Source organism: Octodon degus, unplaced genomic scaffold, assembly GCF_000260255.1.
Source record: "Octodon degus isolate 3935 unplaced genomic scaffold, OctDeg1.0 scaffold00276, whole genome shotgun sequence".
NCBI lineage: Eukaryota > Metazoa > Chordata > Mammalia > Rodentia > Octodontidae > Octodon > Octodon degus.
The window spans coordinates 2002225-2021208 of NW_004524852.1; the positions used below are offsets into that span (position 1 = coordinate 2002225).

General features: G+C 52.4%; 2 protein-coding genes across 2 annotated transcripts in view; one reads left to right on the forward strand and one right to left on the reverse strand.

Annotated features, from left to right (window-relative positions):
* Nucleotides 1–1574: 1574 nt before the first annotated feature.
* The window catches only part of LOC101590320 (myosin-7), a 20244-nt gene continuing 2834 nt past the window's right edge, over nucleotides 1575–18984 (reverse strand). Inside the window, exons 9-39 of the mRNA XM_004646667.2 lie at nucleotides 18653–18751; nucleotides 18312–18415; nucleotides 17575–17713; nucleotides 17353–17471; nucleotides 17090–17239; nucleotides 16637–16807; nucleotides 15879–16188; nucleotides 15551–15618; nucleotides 15092–15179; nucleotides 14281–14398; nucleotides 14004–14127; nucleotides 13598–13734; nucleotides 13102–13357; nucleotides 12172–12414; nucleotides 11850–12026; nucleotides 10634–10779; nucleotides 9678–9768; nucleotides 8592–8981; nucleotides 8282–8408; nucleotides 7973–8091; nucleotides 6851–7047; nucleotides 6184–6367; nucleotides 5850–6015; nucleotides 5580–5704; nucleotides 4589–4897; nucleotides 4182–4385; nucleotides 3944–4069; nucleotides 3571–3846; nucleotides 2366–2461; nucleotides 2116–2250; nucleotides 1575–1708 (exon numbers count right to left, since the gene is read on the reverse strand). Coding sequence (XP_004646724.1) covers nucleotides 1691–1708; nucleotides 2116–2250; nucleotides 2366–2461; nucleotides 3571–3846; nucleotides 3944–4069; nucleotides 4182–4385; nucleotides 4589–4897; nucleotides 5580–5704; nucleotides 5850–6015; nucleotides 6184–6367; nucleotides 6851–7047; nucleotides 7973–8091; nucleotides 8282–8408; nucleotides 8592–8981; nucleotides 9678–9768; nucleotides 10634–10779; nucleotides 11850–12026; nucleotides 12172–12414; nucleotides 13102–13357; nucleotides 13598–13734; nucleotides 14004–14127; nucleotides 14281–14398; nucleotides 15092–15179; nucleotides 15551–15618; nucleotides 15879–16188; nucleotides 16637–16807; nucleotides 17090–17239; nucleotides 17353–17471; nucleotides 17575–17713; nucleotides 18312–18415; nucleotides 18653–18751 — 5012 coding nt within the window. The 3' untranslated portion in view covers nucleotides 1575–1690. The remainder of the gene's footprint in view (nucleotides 1709–2115; nucleotides 2251–2365; nucleotides 2462–3570; nucleotides 3847–3943; nucleotides 4070–4181; nucleotides 4386–4588; nucleotides 4898–5579; nucleotides 5705–5849; nucleotides 6016–6183; nucleotides 6368–6850; nucleotides 7048–7972; nucleotides 8092–8281; nucleotides 8409–8591; nucleotides 8982–9677; nucleotides 9769–10633; nucleotides 10780–11849; nucleotides 12027–12171; nucleotides 12415–13101; nucleotides 13358–13597; nucleotides 13735–14003; nucleotides 14128–14280; nucleotides 14399–15091; nucleotides 15180–15550; nucleotides 15619–15878; nucleotides 16189–16636; nucleotides 16808–17089; nucleotides 17240–17352; nucleotides 17472–17574; nucleotides 17714–18311; nucleotides 18416–18652; nucleotides 18752–18984) is intronic.
* Nucleotides 10727–18984, forward strand: part of Ngdn (neuroguidin) — a 47697-nt gene continuing 39439 nt past the window's right edge. Inside the window, exon 1 of the mRNA XM_023706937.1 lies at nucleotides 10727–10813. The gene's annotated coding sequence lies outside the window, so the exon portion shown is untranslated. The remainder of the gene's footprint in view (nucleotides 10814–18984) is intronic.

The window sequence follows — 18984 nt, forward strand, 5'->3', positions numbered from 1 at the left end:
TCCCTCAGCAATTTGAGCTTTTCTATGCAGGGCTTCCTCTCACTTCCTCCTCTCCCTAGGCATCCTCTTTCCCTGGGAGCTCAGCTTTGCAGTCTGCACCACCCCCCCACAAAGTGCTTGCTTTCTCAGGCTCTGGTTGCTGAAGTCCCCTGGACTTCTCTGCACACCTCCTTCTTCAGTGTGTTCTCTCTATTCTCTACCGATCTCTTCAATGTTCTCCAAGTTTGTTCCTAGGCAGAGAAACCGTCCTGAGGGGGAGCATGTCAGGCGGAAGCTTGGGAGGGCCCAGGCTCCCTCTGAGACCTCCTCATGTCTGGTATCTCTTTCTGTGTCTCTGTTTCCTCTACTCATACACTCATACTGTTGCCATGTCCTCCCTCCCCCTCTCCATTGTACACCCCTGCCCGTGTTTCCATTCTGATTCTGTATTCCCTTTCTTTGCTCTGCCTTCACCTGCTGTTCTCCATACTGGCCTCACCTCTTTCCTGGCACATAGCTCTTACTCTGGCTGCTGCATGCAGAGCTCAGAGCTCAACACAGGCTGTGGAGGAGAACTGTGTGTGATGGGGGTGGGGTGCTGAGGGGAGAGAAAGTCCTGGGCTGCACTAGATTCCCAGCAGGGCTGTGAGTCCCATTGCCTTCCAGGCCCACGGGGCCAGGCACATCCTAAGGAGCCCAGCTGTGACAGCAACATGAAAGGGGTTGGACTTGCTAAGTTGAAGGGGAACTTGCCCTTCCCCCACCTGCCAGCCTGTCCTTCCCCTCCTCTCTGGAGTTTCACCCACACTCTGCCCTCTCTAGTCCTTCCTCTGCCTGCTTCCCTTGAGATGCTTGCCATTACAGGGGCCAAAGAACTCCACGTTCCAGCAATCACAGAGGAGAGCGGCCTTGTGCATGCAAGTTAAGCGGGGAAATGAGAAACGAACCGGGAACCCTTCACCCAGGCACTGAGCCTTGGGGGAGAGAAAAAAGGAAGGAAGAACAGTGGGCTAAGGGTGCCTTCCTCTGTGCTGGGTGGGAGAGGGGTGGGCTCTGGGACTGGTTGTATCTGGAGGACAACTGTGATCCTCGTGTGCACTCAGAGACTTGCGAAGGGAGGGCTTAGGGGGCCATTACCTCAAGCGGGTCACACTTCTGTAGGGGCACTGCAGGTGTATAAGGTCATCCCTTGTACGCCAAGCCTCCTTCCCTGGCCTCAGCCCCAGGTGTTACCAGTGAGGGACAGTGTTGTCAGAGTTGCAGTGCAGGACTATAGATGCTCAGGGTGCCCTTGGTGAACTTAGGTGTTTCTGTAAGGCCCCTTTCAAGCCCTCTGGGGTGCCAGGCCAGTGAGAGGGAAGAGAGGTGCTACCTCTTTTTCCGGTTTGACCACATTGAATTTGTGTGTTGGGGGTCCACAGACAGGACTGCTCCTAGGAGGAGTCTGAACCTCCCGGGTCCTGGGAGAGGCCTCTTCACCTGGCCTTTGAAGCTGTTGCTCCTCCTCTGGAGTCCTCACCACTCCACACCCAGGGCTCATCCCTACCCCCACCCAGGGCCCCATTGATGGGAGGCAGTGAAGAACTGAGGCAGGGTGTAGCTTCAGGACAATTGCTTTATTCTGGTTCCTCCCAAGGGGCTCCTATGCAGGCACCAGGTCTAGGGGCTTCATTGGCACCCTCAGGACTGAGCAGATCTGGATGTGGCAAAACTACTCCTCATTCAAGCCCTTTTGAAAAGAAAGAAAATTCAAATTAGCTGTGGAGAGGTACAGGAGTGGTGGAGAATGGAGAACAAAGGTGAGACCAGGGTGTGGGTGGGTGGAGGCCTCCCGTGTGGCCTGATACAAGCCCTTGGTGGGAGCAGTGTACACACTGAAAAATATGTGGCAAATGTAAGTTGGGATTTTGTAGGGTTGCAGATCACCCTAGGGCTGGGGCTCGTAGGATCACTGAGTGGGTAGGAAGAGGCTTAAAAATCACAGGGAATTCAGTTATCTTGGCCTTTGGGGCTTACTGGATTACTTGGGGATTGTATCAGAGAGAGGCACCCTTGGTGTGAGGTTGCACTGTCAGAAGCCAAGAGAGGAGGGGTGGCTGTGTAGGGTGGCTACTGAAGCCCAGGGGAGGGGCCCACCTTGGTGCCAATGTCACGGCTCTTGGCCCGAAGCTTGTTGACCTGGGACTCGGCAATGTCTGCCCGCTCCTCTGCCTCATCCAGCTCGTGCTGCACCTTTCGGAACTTGGACAGGTTGGTGTTGGCCTGCTCCTCCTGTGGGCAGAGGGAGCCTGAGGTGAGAGGAGGCCTGGGCCCTAAGCCTCCTGGCCTGGGGCAGTGGCTCCCTTGAGTCCTTCCTACAGGCTTTGACCTGAGCAGAGTTACTCACCGCCTCCTCAGCCTGGCGCTTGTAGGCCTTGACCTTCAGCTGCAGCTTGTCCACCAGGTCCTGCAGCCGCAGCAGGTTCTTCTTGTCCTCCTCTGTCTGGGAGAGGTGGGTGAGAGAAAACAGTTTTGGGGAAGGAACAAGAATAATTACTTTTCCTCCCCCATTCATGCCACTGTTCTCCTCAGGCCTCAGCTGCCCCTCCTTCCAGTGGCTCAGGTCAGAGTGGTGGTGAGAAAGATTCCATCCCTGACGCCATTTGTAAATGAATGGGGAAGGGCAGGCCTCTCAGTCAGGAATTCACAAAGCAGTGAAAACCTAGAGATGGAAGTGGAGGAAGGATCTCAGAATCAAAGGGAATTTGCTAATGTGGTCATGTGGAGGCACCTGCAAGGAAGAAAGAAGTGGGGATTATCACGACTCAGATTATTCTAATCTATCATAGCCCAACGCTCTAACTCACTGTACTAGGCCGTAATTCAGGCAACAGGATGACTAGATTCAGTGTCACTTGATCATCAATATCTCCATATTATTGTATGTACTAGGATGCCATTTCTTCTAGTGTTCGTGCCAGGTTTTGGTTCTGCATCTGTCATCTCATTCCTGTGCCTCTTGTGTCCATCTGTCTAATGGCACAACACTTTTATCTCTTATGGTTTTCGTTCCCAGGATACTGTGAGGAGCAAGAGCAAAAACTGACTTGGGAGATGGAGGTCATAGAATATTCAGAGGTCTTTTACTCAGGCTCCTCTTACTTGTCTCAGACCTTCCATGGAAGATCACCAAGTCATTTTCCATCACCTCACTCTTGTTCCTACACCACATGATCTCCCTTCCTGTTGGGCTGATAGAAGCTGGAAAGATTCTTTGGGCTATTTTGAAGCCTTCATGATAGCACTGCGAGTTATAAAAAATCTGAAAAAATGCTTGTAAATGAGATTTCAGGAAGTAGAAGTAGATTCTTCTTTGCTACAAAAATTTATGGAATCAGGCTGAAGCGGTCCCAGAGAGCATGAAAGGAAATTAATCTATGCACAGCATCTCAGTTATAAACACTACCACTCTAGGACTAGCCTGGACAGCATCTCAAGAACAGCAGGGTTGCCTGGCCTTCCGGGAGGGTGGCTCAGCAGGGTCCCTGTGTGAGCCAGGCGGTGCAGCTGGGAAAGCTGTGGCACATCTACGCCCTGTCCCTCCACCCGCACCTGGTAGGTGAGCTCCTTGATGCGACGCTCGCTCTTCCTCATGCCCTTGACCGATTCCGCATTGCGCTTCTGCTCCGCCTCCAGCTCATTCTCCAGCTCCCGCACTCGTGCCTCCAGCTTCTGCAGCTGCTTCTTGCCGCCCTTGAGGGCGATCTGCTCGGCCTCGTCCAGACGGTGCTGCAGGTCCTTGATGGTCTGCTCCATGTTCTTCTTCATGCGCTCCAGGTGGGCGCTTGTGTCCTGCTCCTTCTTCAGCTCCTCGGCCATCATGGCGGCCTATACACAGGGGAGAGGAGAGACATCCTCAACCCCTCGCTGCCTGGTCCAGGGAGATGCTGCCTAGAGCCAGAGGTTTGGGTTGAGGGGCACTCACATCCGTGATGGCCTTCTTGGCCTTCTCCTCAGCATTCCTGCACTCCTGCACTGCTTCCTCCACTTCAGTCTGGAGCTGGGAGAGGTCGGACTCCATCTTCTTCTTCTGGTTGATGAGGCTGGTGTTCTGAGGATAGAGAGTGGGTACAGAGGAAAGACGCTGAGTATGAGTCGCTCCATCCTCACCGGCTGAGTTCTGCCAGCCCCACTTCCCTCTGTGTGCGAAGGGTGCTGCCCACCTGGGAGTGCAGCAGCTGCACCCGCTCACTGGTCTCAATGAGCTCCTGCTCGGCCAGCTTCCGAGACCTCTCTGTCTGCTCCACCACAGCACGCAGCTCCTCCAGCTCAGCCTGCAGCAAGTTATTGCGCCGCTCCACGATGGCGATGTTCTCCTTCAGGTCATCGTTGGCCCGGACCGCATCATCCAGCTGGATCTGGGTGTCCTGAGGACCAGAAGAAGCAGCGTGAGATGGTTCTGTGGAAATGGATGTGGATGGGAAGCCTGATGTGCTGGCATAGGAGGGGGCCATCAACGACACAAGGAGGGACACTACCCCTGATCAGCTGCTCAGTCAGGTCTGAGAGGATAGGAAAGCCAGCCCCTCTCTGAGCAAGGTGACCTCCACTTCCAGGAGTCTCCATGCACCTTCAGCAAGCTTTGGAGGCTCTTGACTTGCTTCTGGGCCTCTGCAGCCAAGCGGTTGGCATGGCTGAGCTGGATCTCCATCTCATTGAGGTCGCCCTCCATCTTCTTCTTCACCCGCAGTGCCTCATTGCGGCTGCGTGTCTCTGCGTCCAGTGAGGTCTGCAGTGAGTCCACCACGCGCAGGTGGTTGCGCTTGGCCTGCTCCATCTCCTCGTCCTTCTCGGCCAGCTTCCGCTCCATGTCTGCTTTAATCTGGTTAAACTCCAGCTGGGCGCGGAGGATCTTGCCCTCTTCATGCTCCAGGGAGGCCTAGGAGGGAGGTGGAGGGAGAAGCCTGAGATTGGCAGCCAGCACCTAGGTTGGGTAGGGCAGGTATCTGTCCACAAATCGTAGAAACAGAGAAGGCTCAAGAGTGTAAGTGGCTGGGCGTTGTAGAACATGGCTGTAATCCCATTCCTTTGGGAAGTTGAAACAGGAGGATCACAAATTCAAGTTATGCCTGGGCCACTAGGAGAGATCCTGTCTCAAAACTGAAAAATTTTAAACATGGGGCTGGGGAGGTAGTTTGTTCCCCAGTACCTACCCACACACAAAATTTAAGTGGCTCAGTCGGAGCAGCAGAAAAGAAAAGAAAAACAGAATGTACAAGAAAAATGAAAACAAACCTAAGAAAAGGTGATCTAGTCCCTCACAGAGGAGAGCCAGCCTTGAAGATAAAGAGGGAAATGAAGAGAAAGGTGTTGCCAAGGAAACAGAAGTAATCAGGCACAGAGTGTAACAACCACAGAGGCAGGCAGAGGTGGACTGGGGGCTGGGAGTGAATGGAAATGGGAACTCAGGAGCTTGTCTAAGACAAAACAGGTACAGTGTTGTGTGTGCTGGACACTGTCTTCAGCTCTAGGAATCGGGCAGAAAGCAAAAGATATGAAAACAGGGACTGCAGCCTAGAGCTTGGCCCTCCTCGCCCTGCCCTGCCACCCTGCACAGGCACCTCGGCCTCCTCCAGGGCGGACTGCAGTTCCAGCTTCTCTGCCTCCAGCTGCTTGCGGATCTTCTCCAGTTCGTGGATGCTCTTTCCACTGGAGCCCAGCTGCTCGGTTAGGTCAGAGATCTCCTCTGCGTGGGGAACACGGTGATTTAGCAGGGGGCTGCTACGATCCCAAAGAGTTAGAGGGCAAGCCTGTTGCCCTGGCCTGCCTTGGGGCTCCTAGGCAGCCTCCCCTGGGGACACTGCCTGTGACCCCTCTGACCACCAGCTCACCCTGCAGGTTCTTGTTCTCCCGCTTGAAGGTCTCCAGGTGCTCCAGTGACTCCTCATATGCGTTCTTGAGCTTGAACAGTTCGGTGCTCAGGGAGCGCGCCTCCTTCTGGGACGACTCCAGCTCTGACTGTGACTCCTCATACTTCTGCTTCCACTCAGCCAGGATCTGCAGGGCACACAGCTCACTGTGCAGCCCAGGTACTGTGGGCCCCTTGCCTGGCCTCAGCAGCCCTCCTCCCCTGGCTGCCCAGAGGTCGGCTCTGGCCTCGCCCTGACACTGTCCTCCCAGTGCCCCTGCCCCGCACGCTGGCTGCTATTCCAGCCCACTGCCCACCTTGTCGAAGTTCCTCTGCTTCTTGTCCAGGGCTGCTGCGGCAGCGTTGGAGCGCTCCACATCCACCATGAGGTCCTCGATCTCGTTCTGTAGCCGGTGCTTGGTCTTCTCTAGCGAGGAGCACTTGGCGTTGACGGCCTCCACAGCCTCCTCGGCATCCTGTAGCCGCTGGGCCAGCTTCTTCCTGCAAGAGGGAGGGTGGGCCAGGACAGGGAGGATGGAAGATGTGGGTTTGAACAAGAGGAAACAACATAAGCCTTCTGGAAGACAACCCTTGAAAACTCAGAAGCATTCAGAGAAGCCTGAGGATGGGCTCCTAGGTCAGGCTGAGGATCTTGGTGGCAGGGTGTAAAGACTCATGACCCCTGGGGGGCCATGCAGTATCCCCCTGTTCCAGGCCGGACTGTGGCCCTATGTTCAGGAGACATGGGCTCCTGCAGTGCATTCCTACCCTGTCCGTCTTGGCACCTGCCCTAGGTGGGAGCACTCAGCCCTCAGACAAACCTTTTGTTCGTCTTATATTTGAATGAGAAACATAATTCGAGCAAAAAGCTTTCCTGAGAGGAGCAGGAGGTAGGGCGGGGGCAACTCCCAAATGAGATCTACTGCTACTGAGGAATCCTGTGCACAGAGTAGCCTCAGCCAGAGGGGTCTGCCCGGAACTCACTTGGCCTCCTCCAGCTCCTCGGTGCGCTGGATGGCATCCGTCTCATACTTGGTCCTCCACTGGGCCACCTCCGAGTTGGCCTTGGACAGCACACGCTGAAGTTCAGCTTTGGCCTCTGTCTCCTCCTCATACTGTTCCCGTAGCAGGTCACAGTCATGCCGGGCTGACTGCAGTGCATGTGCCAGGGCGTTCTTGGCCTGGGGCGAGAGGGTCAGCAGGAGGTGTGTCAGCTTTCTCCACAGAGCAGCTCCTGCCCTGTCTGTCTCTTCACCCCAACCTCACCATCTATGTCCAAGTCCCCAGTGGCCCTGCAATGATGTAGAGCAACCATGGCAGTGAAGGCTGGTGCAGCACTGCCCGCTGCCCTGTGCCCCTCCCTGAGGCAGCATTACCAGCACTTCACTGGGGGCTCAGAGAGGCCGGGGGTTGCTTCCCAAGATTGCCAGACTATAAGAGGCAGGTTAATATTGAGCCCTGGTGTTTTCTAAAATTCATGTTTCCCGGGGCTGGTGAGATGGCTCAGTGGTCTAAAGCACCTACTTAGAACAAGCTTAGCGAAGCACAGGGACTGCGGTTCGATCCCCCAGCACCACATGCCAGCCAGCCCCGCCCCCAGGTGGGCTGAGCTGGCCACACACACACACATACACACACAAAATAAAAAATAAAAATTAAAAAAAAAATTAAAAAAAAATAAAAAAAATAAAAAAAAATTCATGTTTCCCCCCCTTTTCATGGACTCAGCAAAGTTCTAGGAATAGGCTCTATTTTAGTTTCTTTCTCCAGTTTTCAGATCACCCTGCTGATCTTTTCCTGGCCCCTTTCCTATAGTCTCTGCATCCTACCCTGTGCCTAATCAAGTCATAATCTGCCTCCTAGTTTGTTTTCTTGCCACTTGCACACCTCAACCCTTCCTCCTGCCCAGGGATGGTGGCATATGACTTTGGCCTGGGGAATAGATTTGGGAGGTGTATGGCAGGGTTTGTGCTATTATTCTTGCTTGTGATTCGCAGAGAATAATGGATAAGAGCAAGCCTCAGTTTGGGGAGAGCAAGCAGGACAGATGAAAGGCCACTGGATGTGTCTCTTGCTTGAGCCCCATGGCCTGGGTCCCGGCCTCACCTTAACCTCCTCCTCCAGCTGCCTCTTGAGGTCTTCCAGCTGCTGGGTGTAGGTGAGCTTGCCTCGGGTCAGCTGTGAGATCAGTGCTTCCTTCTCATCCAGCTGCCGAGACAGCTCACCTGGGGAGGTGCCAAGGGATGCTCAGCTTTTGAATGTCAGCCACTCTTGACCGCCCAGCCACTCCCAATGCCTCAAATTCTGTTCTCCAGAGACTCTGCATGAATGTGAGGGGTGGTGTGCTGGTGGCTGGGGTTGCTGAGGAAGCCAGCAGCTTGGGGTGGGGTCCTGGGAGCCCAGCTCCAGGCTCACCATTCTCAGTTTGCAGTTTGGCCCGTTGGCTGGTGAGGTCATTGACAGAACGCTGGGTCTCCTCAGCCTTGCTGCGGTGCTCATTCATCTGGTCTTCCAGGGTCCTGCACATCTTCTCCAGGTTGGCCTGCGAGAGGAAGTAGTTAGACAGTGAATGCAGGAGAAACTGCGAGGGGTGTCAGGGTGTGGTTAAAGGAAAAGGTAAGGGGAAGGTATGGAAAGAAAGAAAGGGAGGGCAGTGGGAAAGTAAACCGTCACAGAAGAAATGTAAAAGAAACAAAGTGTGAAAGGGAGAGCCCAGAGGCCGCACCTTGGCCTTGATGATCTGCTCCATGTTGGAGGTGACATCGTCCAGCTCCAGCTTGAACTCGCTCTTCTCCTTCTCCAGCTTCTGCTTCACCCGCTGCAGGTTGTCGATCTGCTCGCTCAGCTCGGCCACGCTGTCCGCGTGCTTCTTGCGCAGCGTCGCGGCGGTGGCCTCGTGCTGCAGCGTGGCCTCCTCCAGGTCGCGCCGCATCTTCTGGAACTCGGCCTCGCGCTTCTTGTTCATCTCGATCTGCACGGACGTGGCACCGCCGGCCTCCTCCAGCCGCTCGCTGATCTCCTCCAGTTCTCGGGACAGGTCTGAGCGAAGCTTCTCCACCTTGGCGCGGGCAGTACGCTCAGCCTCCAGCTCCTCCTCCAGCTCCTCGATGCGCGCCTGGGCAGGGATACAGAGGCTCAGACCAGCATCTAATTCTTCACTGGAGCCAGGAATCGAAAAGACTCCTGGCACCTGGGAAGCAGCGAGTCAAGCTGATTTGGGTGCAAAAGGATTTGGGGAAGATGACTTGAATAGGCCAGTTAGCCTTCTTTTAGGCCAGAACATTATGTGTTCTGTTTAGTGGAAGAAAAGCAATTGAAGCTTGCTCTCGAAGAGGGATAGAGAAACTTATCTTTTAGAGGTATTTAAACAGTTTAATGGCTAAAAAACCCTACAAAATTTAGAGTGTGAAAGCTATACCTCTTGACAGCTATAGACCTACTTCAATGTCTGCTCTGTCAGTACTGCTCATTGTGATTGTAGGGACCTTAAAAGTTACCAGGTGAGGAAAGAAGGCATGGAGATCCAGAGACCTGGGGTGGTCTCTCCATGATCACTCAGCTAAAGCAGAGCTGAGACAGGAAGCCAAAGTTTCTGTCCCCCAAGGTCCTTCTCACGATCTCTACCTATGTTTTCTTTGGCTCATGCAGCCCCCCAGGATGTTCCATGGGGACACTGTGACAGCTTTGTCTCCTTTCTAGTACACATAGTGAGCTCCTGTAATGTTGGTGATAGGGTATCTTGGAGGGGCGTCAGGGATGCTGAGAACCAGCCAGAGGACAGAAGCAACCAGCTTGGGCTTCCCAGCCTTACCTGGAGCTCTTTGAGTTTTTTCTGGAGCTGGCTGCCCAGGGCCTGCTCATCCTCAATCCTGGCATTGAGCGCATTCAGCTCAAAGTCCTTCCTATAGGGGAGGAAGTAGGGTGAGGCAGGGGAGGCTGGTAGGGCCCTGGGCCACCCACCAGCAGTTGGACATGGTAACAAAACAAACAGCAGGATTTAATCAGAAAAAGTCTCCAGGGGTGATGTAGGGTCTCCAAAGGTGTGACACCTGTTGTCAGACTGAAGTCCAACAAGAATAGGATCACTTATTTACTTATTTATTTATTCATTCAAAAACTCTGTGCCCAGGGAAGGGAGAATAGCCCCATGCACACCAGAAATAGAAGTACTGTGAGACCCTCTGGTGTCAGGGTGTGTTCTGCAGGGCTCGGGTAGCACAGGGGTGGAGCACTTGCCCAGCATATGTGGAGCCCTGGCTTTGATCCACAGCACCACCACCTACCACAAATGTTCTACAGTTCACTGTTGGCTTATGCTTGGGTTTGTGCATGTTGGAAGGACTTCTGTTAGAATCAGGACTACAGGTTACTCAGGAAAAGAAATGATCTGATTTTTCTGCCCTTGGGCCTGTGGGCAGAACTTTTTTTTTTTTTTTCCCCCTGCCCTCTGGACTCTCTGTGAAACACCCAAAAGGGACTTTTCTGAGAGGCTTTAGAGTTGTGGCAAGGAGACCAAGCTGTTATCCAACTGAGAACCTACAAGAAGAAAGGGCTTGAGGGACCACATTAGATGTTTTGCCAGGAAAGATTGAGGGGCCCTGCTGTTGAGTCTGGGGATGAAAACCCTCTCTTTGGAGGCTTTGCCCACTGGTGGAGCTTGTGGATGCTGCATGAGGTCATTGTCTCTCAGGATGGTGTCAACTTGTACTGTCATGGGCTGAGCAGGCTGCAGGCTAGAGAGGAGGAGAGGGGGCAGGAACATGGTACTTTTTCAGTCGCTCATCCAGCTGCTGCTTGTCATTCTCCAGGTCCATGATGCTCTCCTGGGTCAGCTTCAGGTCACCCTCCAGCTTCCGCTTTGCCCGCTCCAGGTCCATGCGCACCTTCTTCTCCTGCTCCAGGGATCCCTCCAGCTGGTGGAGAGAAGGCCCAGCCAGGGCCCATGAGGTCAGGCATCCTGGTGTGGTGATGTTGTGGCTTAGTTTCTCTGTTTGGGGAATCCTAGATACACTTGGGAAACCTTTCTCAGAGTGGACCAAGTGTTTCCCGGGACTGCAAGAATTCCAAGAAGTTAGGGGCTGCTGGATGAATGCAGTACTTGGTGAGTGGGTGAATGAATGAATGGTTGTGAGATGAAACTGCAAATACACATTCATTCCTTCAATATTTTTTAAGAACCTGCTGGTACCATGGTCTGTGACTCATACCAGGGCACTGCAGACACAAAATCAAATCAATCTAAGTTCCCATCAAAAGGGAGATCCCAGTCTCGTGGCTGAGATAGTTATATAAATAATTATGATACAGAGTGATAAGGGGTTTAGTGGAGATAGGTGCCTCTGAGGGAACATTAGATGACTTGACCAGATTCTGCTGAAAATATTAGAAGTTCAAAGATCCTTTGTGAGGAACCTCAAAAAACTCCCAGATAAATGAATCCTGTTCTTTTTTTTTTCTTTAATTTTATTTTATTTATGTGTGCGTGTGGGGGGGCCAGCTCAGCCCACCAGGGGGCGGGGCTGGCTGGCATGTGGTGCTGGGGGATTGATCCACGGTCCCTGTGCTTTGCTGAACTTGTTCTAAGTAGGTGCTTTAGACCACTGAGCCATCTCACCAGCCCATGAATCCTGTTCTTATGAGTACACCTTTTAATTCTTGTGGCCAATGGCAGAGATATAGGGAATTAAACATAAATTAAATAAATTCCATCTTTATTACTTATATGAATGATCAGATACATAATTTAGATTGCAAACCCTTCTCCTTTTGTATTCCCCACCTTTCTTCTAAGAACATCTCCAGAGAATAAACCCCTTTAAGCATCCCCTTCTCAAATACACAGACACACAGCAAGCAGAGAGAGAGGGACAGAGACAGACAGACAGACAGATACAGAGACAAAGACAGAGAGACAGAGTTTCACAAACCTCTGTGCATGGACAGACAGGATTTGTTTGGGAGCCTCTGCGCTCAGTCTACTCACATCATCCACTTGTTGTTCCAGCTTGACCTTAGCCTTGGTCAGGGTATTGACCTTGTCCTCCTCGGCCTGAAGGTCATCCAGAGCCTGCTGGTGGGCCTCCTGCAGGGCTTTCTTCTCCTTGGTCAGCTTGGCAATGATCTCATCCAGCCCAGCCATCTCCTCCGTCAGGTTCTTCACCTGCCAACCAGAGCACCCACCCCTTCAGAGCCAAAGGCCAACAGCTAGGGACATCTGTGGAGACCTCCATGCTAAGGACCAGCATCACACTCTGGTCTGGGAATCTGAGGATGCCTGGGCTTGGGCCAGAGGGGGCTGTCTTTACCTTGTTCTCTGTTGCGTGCTTCTCCTTTTCCACCTTGGCCAGTGTCAGCTCCAGGTCATCAATGTCCCTTTTGAGCTCTGAGCATTCATCTTCCAGCTTTCGCTTCTTGGCGGTGAGCTCGGCATTCATCTCCTCCTCGTCCTCCAGCCTCTCATTCATCTCCTTCACCTTGGCCTCCAGCTGGATCTTGTTCTTGATCAGCTGGTCGCAGCGCTCCTCTGCATCAGCCAGGTTGTCTTGTTCCTGAGGGCAAAATGTGAACCGGGCTGCTCAGTGGGCAGGGCCTTGAGCTTGCCTCAAATAGGAGGGGTACTCCAAGGGACTCTCAGTGAGAATAACCTCAGAAGAGTGGAGAAAGGAAGAGTTTTAGGCAGCATGACTTAGAAGTATTGGAAAGAGGAGCAGAAAAGGTAAGTAAAGGATTTTATTTTGCTCTTGTGCTCTAGTCTCCACTACTAAAGAAGAATTATATTTGTTGATGACAAGTGCTTTATGTATTAACAACCTAGTAAGACGGTCAGCTTTATTCCCTGTCTAGAGATGAAAGAATTGAGGCTTAAAGATGACCTGTGATTTCCCCAAGGTCATAAAATTATTAAGCTGTGAATCCAGGTTGAATCCACATAGAAAGCCTATATATTTAAAAGTTAATTCTTTGTACTTTCACTTCTCTTAAGGGACCACTTTGGAAGTGTGATCCCAGAATCCTTCTTTTTTTGGCCGGCATATGATGCCAGGGATTGAACTGTGGTCTCCTGCACCTGCCTAAGCTTGCCTAAGCAGGTGCTTTAGCCCACTGAGTTATCTCACCCCCCCCCCAGAATCTTCTTGCTTTGAAGACACCACTCTGTGAGCTCTTGGGTAGGAGGTACATAGGTTTTAGGAAGAATAGGATGGTCGAAGGGGGCCAACAGGGCTCTGGAGCCTCACCGCCTGCACTTGGAGCTGCAGGTCATTCTTCTCCTGCAGCAGAGACACCATCTTCTCCTCCAGCTCCTTCCGGCGAGCCTCAGACTTCTCCAGTGCTTCTTTGATGCGCCCGAACTCCTCCTTCATGGTGGCCATCTCCTTCTCTGTTTCTGCACTCTTCAGCAGTGGCTTGATCTTGAAGAAGAGCTTCATCCATGGCCAATTCTTGACACCCATGAAGGCTCGAATGTTCCACTGGATTATCAGCAGGGAATCTCTGTATAGGCCCAGTGACAGGGTGGTCAGTGAACCCTCCTGCCTCCTTCCCATTTCAGGTCCTGGCTCCTAGGTAATACCCCTTTTTCTTTACCCATTCCACCATCTCCAAGGCCCAAGCTGTCTCCATCCAAGGCCCTAACTCCTGTAGGTGTCTTTGTTTGAATACCCAGTAACACCTTTCTTCCTGTATATGCCTATATGTCAGAGAGGCTGGGAACCTTTTTTTGAGCTTTCATACCTGCGTTCCAGTAGCTTCTTGTACTCCATTCTGGAGAGCACACCCCGGGACTGCGCTTGGATGCGTGTGATGATGCGACTCAGCCGCTCATCTCGCATCTCCTCCAGCAGCCCCAGCAGCCCGGCCTTGAAGAACACCTGCAGAGAAAGTGTGTGTTGGGCTGGACTAGGAAGGAGAGTGTGAAAGAAGGTGATGATGATTATCTTAGGACAGGCAATGATTTAGGGAAGGACTGGGGAGACAAAGGGGGTCAGTGGCAGCTGGAGTACAGACAGCGGAATAGTACTGGGGTGTCAAGGGATAGTGTAGGGTTCAGCAGTATCCCTGGGATGAATGATGCAAGGAAAGGAATCACAAGGTAAGGAGTCAAAGCACAAGACATAATTTGCCTCTTGCATTTCCTTACCTTGGTGTGGCCAAACTTGTATTGATTGTGGTCAATGTCCAGGGAGCCTAGCAGCTTCTCAGCCCCTTTCCTGCTGTCAATGAACTGCCCCTCAGGAATGGCTGCGGGGTTCAGGATCCGATACCTGGGGAAGGAAGTGCCACAGTCAGCCCAGTTCTGCCAGGATCTGCTCTGCCCACCCAATTCCAGCGCCCCCTGCAGACTCCCACCGCCACATGGCAGCCCAAGCTCCCCGTGCTGCCCATCCTCCCTGAGCTCCACAGCCCCCTGTGCCCACCTCTGCCGGAAGTCCCCGTAGAGGATGCGGTTGGGGAAGCCCTTCCTGCAGATGCGGATGCCCTCCAGCACACCGTTGCAGCGCAGCTGGTGCATGACCAGAGGATTGTCTATTACCCCTGTAGCAAGAGGGAAGGAGTGTGTGATGAGAGTTCTGAGAGAACTAAAAGTCCTGGGTTCTGATCTTGGTTCTGGCACTTTTTTGCCTGTAACTTCAGCAAGTCAGTTAATAATCCTTATTTGTTATTCCACAGGTACATTTTTAAGAGTAAAAAAAGGACTTTAACATTTCCTAGTTTTATATATTTTATTTTGTTTCATTTGAGACAGAGTCTCACTATGTGGTTCAGGCTGGCTTTACAGTCACTATGTAGTCCAGGCGGGGCTCAAACTCTCACTGCTTCAGCTTTCCTAGTTCTGGGATTATAAGCATGCACTATTATGCCCAGATAATGTTTCTTATTTTATATGGCTTTTCCTTCTTACCGTATGTGGTACCCAGAGCAGATATATTCCATTTTTTAGACAAGGCCAAAGGGTTTGGTTGACTTGCTTCTTCTTGTCCTTATTGACTGTCCTATGTTTCCCAGTGGAGGGCAGGGTTATAAGTGAGTAACGAGCTAATACCCATCAAAGTACCTTAGAGTTAACCTGGAATCATACAGTCCAAGTGTGAGGTGGCTATGGGAGGGAAAGTCTAGGGGATGTGATTTGGAAACCACTGTGGTAGTAGATGAAGAGATGCCTTGGGAGGCCCTGATGCTTGGGCAGTGCATGCCCAGTGGTGGGCTGGTCCGTGTTTGTGGGCTCACCTGGGGACTTGGTCTCATTGGGGATGATGCAACGCACAAAGTGGGGGTGGGTGGAGCGCAAGTTGGTCATTAACTTGTTCAGGTTTTCCTGTGATGGAAGAAGCAAGAGGGGTAGGAAGGAAGTGAGAAGAGATGGAAAGGAAGGAAGGAATAAAAGGGGAAAGAGAGATAGTGAGAATGTAAGGGTTGAAGGAATGGAAACAGGCAGGTGGAAAGCATGCCTGAGGAGAGAAGATGGAAGCCAGGCAAGAAAAGAGAAGGAAGGTGAGAGGGGGAAGTGAGTGAAATTAGTGGCCAGGAGATGAAGGGAAGGGAACAGGAGTGGAAAGCATGGGGAACAGACAGAGGAGGATGGGAGGAGAGGGACTGAGATGAACAGGCAGGGAAGTGCTGGAGCTGGGGAGTGGCCTGGGGACATGAGGTGCTGGGATCCATGCTGGGCCAGAGACTCAGGCTCACCCGGTGCAGAGCTGACACAGTCTGAAAGGATGAGCCTTTCTTGGCCTTGCCTTTGCCCTTGTCGACAGCTGTGGGAGGAGGTCATCAAAGCGAGTGTCAGTAGGTGAGTGGAGAGACAAGGGCATAAGGCACAGAATCACAGCCCCTCCTCCCACCTCACAGATTAGGGTCTTCAATGTGGCTGCTCCCGTATCTTTACCCTGTTCCACCCCACTAAGTCTGTGGGCCTCAGATTACAGCCTGATAGGAAGGGTTTCAGCAGTTGACCTCCCTCAGAAGCATGGCAGAGACCGGCTCCTCAATCCCCTTGGTCCTGGACCTTACTTACGTGCATCAGCCCCAGCATAGTTAGCAAAAAGATTGCTGAGAAGCTTGAGGGAGGACTTCTGGTACAGGCCCACCACTGTCTCGTTGAGTGGGTCCTTGTTCTTCTGCAGCCAGCCCAAGATGTTGTAGTCTACGGTACCAGCATAGTGGATCAGGGAGAAGTGGGCCTCCTGTTTCCCCTTGATGTTGCGTGGTTTCTGGAAGTTGCTGGACTTGCCCAGGTGGTTGTCATACAGCTTGGCCTTGAAGGTCATGTCAGTGGCCTTGGGGAACATGCACTCCTCCTCCAGGATGGACATGATGCCCATGGGCTGAGGGCAAGGAGAGCATGTCACCAAGTGTGCTCCACACAGTTGGAGATGGGGTCTGCTCTGCAGCCCTTGTGTGCCTGTGGAGATGCTCTCCGGGCATTAATGGATTCAGCTCAGTGAGGAGAACAGTTATCTACCGGCTGGCACCACTCCATCACCAGACCCCTGAGAGGGAGCTGAAAGCACACCATGTGACACATCCCGGTCCTTGGCTGTGTAAGCGAGGACCAGCAAGCCTGATGCTAGGGGAGACCACCCTGCAGGGGCCTGTCCTCCACAGGCCCACTCTCAAGCCCCTGGGTTCTAGACCATCAAAGGGCCCTGGAAACTGGGGCTCGGGATTCTTCAGCCTCACTTCTGCTAGTCAGATCGCACCACCCAGAAGGGATGGGGCTGCCACTTGGGCTGGGGTGGCAGAGGAGGAGGCACAGCAGGGGTCAGGGGACACCTTCTCGATGAGGTCAATGCAGGCCTGCAGGTCCATGCCAAAGTCAATGAACTCCCACTCGATGCCCTCCTTCTTGTACTCCTCCTGCTCCAGCACGAACATGTGGTGGTTGAAGAACTGTTGCAGCTTCTCGTTGGTGAAGTTGATGCAGAGCTGCTCAAAGCTGTTGAACTGCAGAGGGGTGAGGGCAGCAGTGGGTCAGGAGAGAGGCTGAGGGGCCGTGGTGGTCAGCCCAGCATGTGTCCTGCCTGGATCCAGCAGGGGTGGCTGGTCCCTTCCAGGCCAGGTTAGGGGGATGGGGATGGTGGTGTGTGTTCCCCTGAGGACAGGGACGATGACTGCCATGGCATGGCCTGAGTTCCACTGGCTTCCCAGCCCAGCGGGCCTTGCACAGTGACCATGATCATGTGAGAGAATGAGCGGCCATCCCTACTCCCAGGGTTCCAGACTCACATCGAAGATCTCAAAGCCAGCGATGTCGAGGACCCCTATGAAGTACTGGCGTGGCTGCTTGGTCTCTAGGGTGGCATTGATGCGTGTCACCATCCAGTTGAACATCTTCTCATACACTGCCTTGGCCAGTGCTCCAGTAGCATATGCCACCTATTTGGTGGGAAAGAGACCCGAATGAGCAGGGCTTTGAGGAACAATTGGATCCTCCACCTCACCATGCTAGGATCCCGGCCCTACCTATTTTTCTTCTGTAGATGACCCACCTGCTGGACATTCTGCCCCTTGGTGACATATTCATTGCCCACTTTCACCCGAGGGTGGCACAGTCCCTTGAGCAAGTCAGCAGAGTTCAGCCCCATGAGGTAGGCTGATTTGTCTGCCTCTGAAAGGAAAGGCCAGGTAGTAAGGTTCATAAAAGAATGACTGTTGTACAGATGTAGCCTTCAATGACTGGACATGCGTCCCCCAACTCCTCTGCCTCCCACCTTCAGTGCCATCTGGCTCTGCCTGTTCCTCTCGCTGCTTCTGTTTGAACTTCATGTTTCCAAAGTGCATGATAGCTCCAGTCAGCTTATAGATGGAGTTCTTCTCCTCCGGAGTGAAACCCAGCACATCAAAGGCATTCTGTAGGCACACCCCATTTCCAGGAATCCCAGAAGAAGGTCTGATCAGTTATCAACAGCCAAGTTGGAGGGAGAACTTGTCTCCTTAGTCACTTCCAATTCTGAAACTACCACAGCCAATGAAGAACTCCAGGACAAAGATGGAAGATACTGGGACAGGCAACTGTCACAGACTTGTGCCTTCTATTGGTCACAGCTGTCCTCTGGGCATGAACCCACTTATGTTTCCAGTCCCTACACTGTCTTCCCTTCTCGGTCTTCTATACTTGTACATATCTATCCTTTACTCAACAGCCTGTCCTAGCCCTGAGCATCCTAGTGACTTTCCTTCCCCTTTCTCCTTTGTGATCCTTTATTTCTTGCCTCATTTGTCTCTCTGTCCCATGACATTCTGCCCTCTCTGGTTTGACTGAATACCAAATACTAGACAATCTTATCTCATCTCGCCCATATCCCAGCACATCCTGGTCACAGTGCATATTCTGGCTGCCCTACAGTGCTGAGCCACTTTGAACAGAGACAGTCAGTGCCTCCTCAGCTCTGCCCTGTGTGCTGCCATTGCTCCCCCTCCACTCACTGGCTGATCCTCACACACTTACATCAGTGGCCATGAGCTCTTCAGAGTCATCAATCGAGGCCACAGTGGTCTCTCCTTGGGAGATGAATGCATAATCATAGGGGTTGTTGGTGATCAGCAGCATGTCTAATGGGAGAAAATGTGCTCAGATATGACACAAGCCTCTAGTTCTCATGGGAGCTGCTGACCATAACACACGGCCCAGGGAGAAACACAGGACAGGGCTTGACTCGGCTCCACATTCTGCAGAAGTGAATCCTGCAGCACCGTGAAAGCCAGGGGATGCCAACAGAATCTAGCTACAGGCGGAGGGGGCCAGGTTGCCATGGAGATAGCTAGTCTCAGTCGGTGGCTCTGACTCACCCAGCAGCTCAGGCTTTTTGTTAGACAAGATTTGGTAGAAAATGTGATAATCTCTCTCTGCTTTCAGCTGGAAAATAACTCTGGATTTTTCCAGAAGGTCTGTGAACAAGTAGATAGAAGAAGAAGAAAGAAAAGAAAAGGTTAGGATTAAGTTCAAAGAAATAGAGGAAAGTTAATGATAAAGGTATCAGACAAAAGGCAGAGGGAGAGACTGTAGTCAGACACACAGAGCTCATAGAGAGAGAGAGACAGAGTCCCAGAGGGAAAGAAATGACCTCAGGGAAAAATCCCAGAGAAACACGCACAGATGCAAGAAAATCTCAGAGAATATA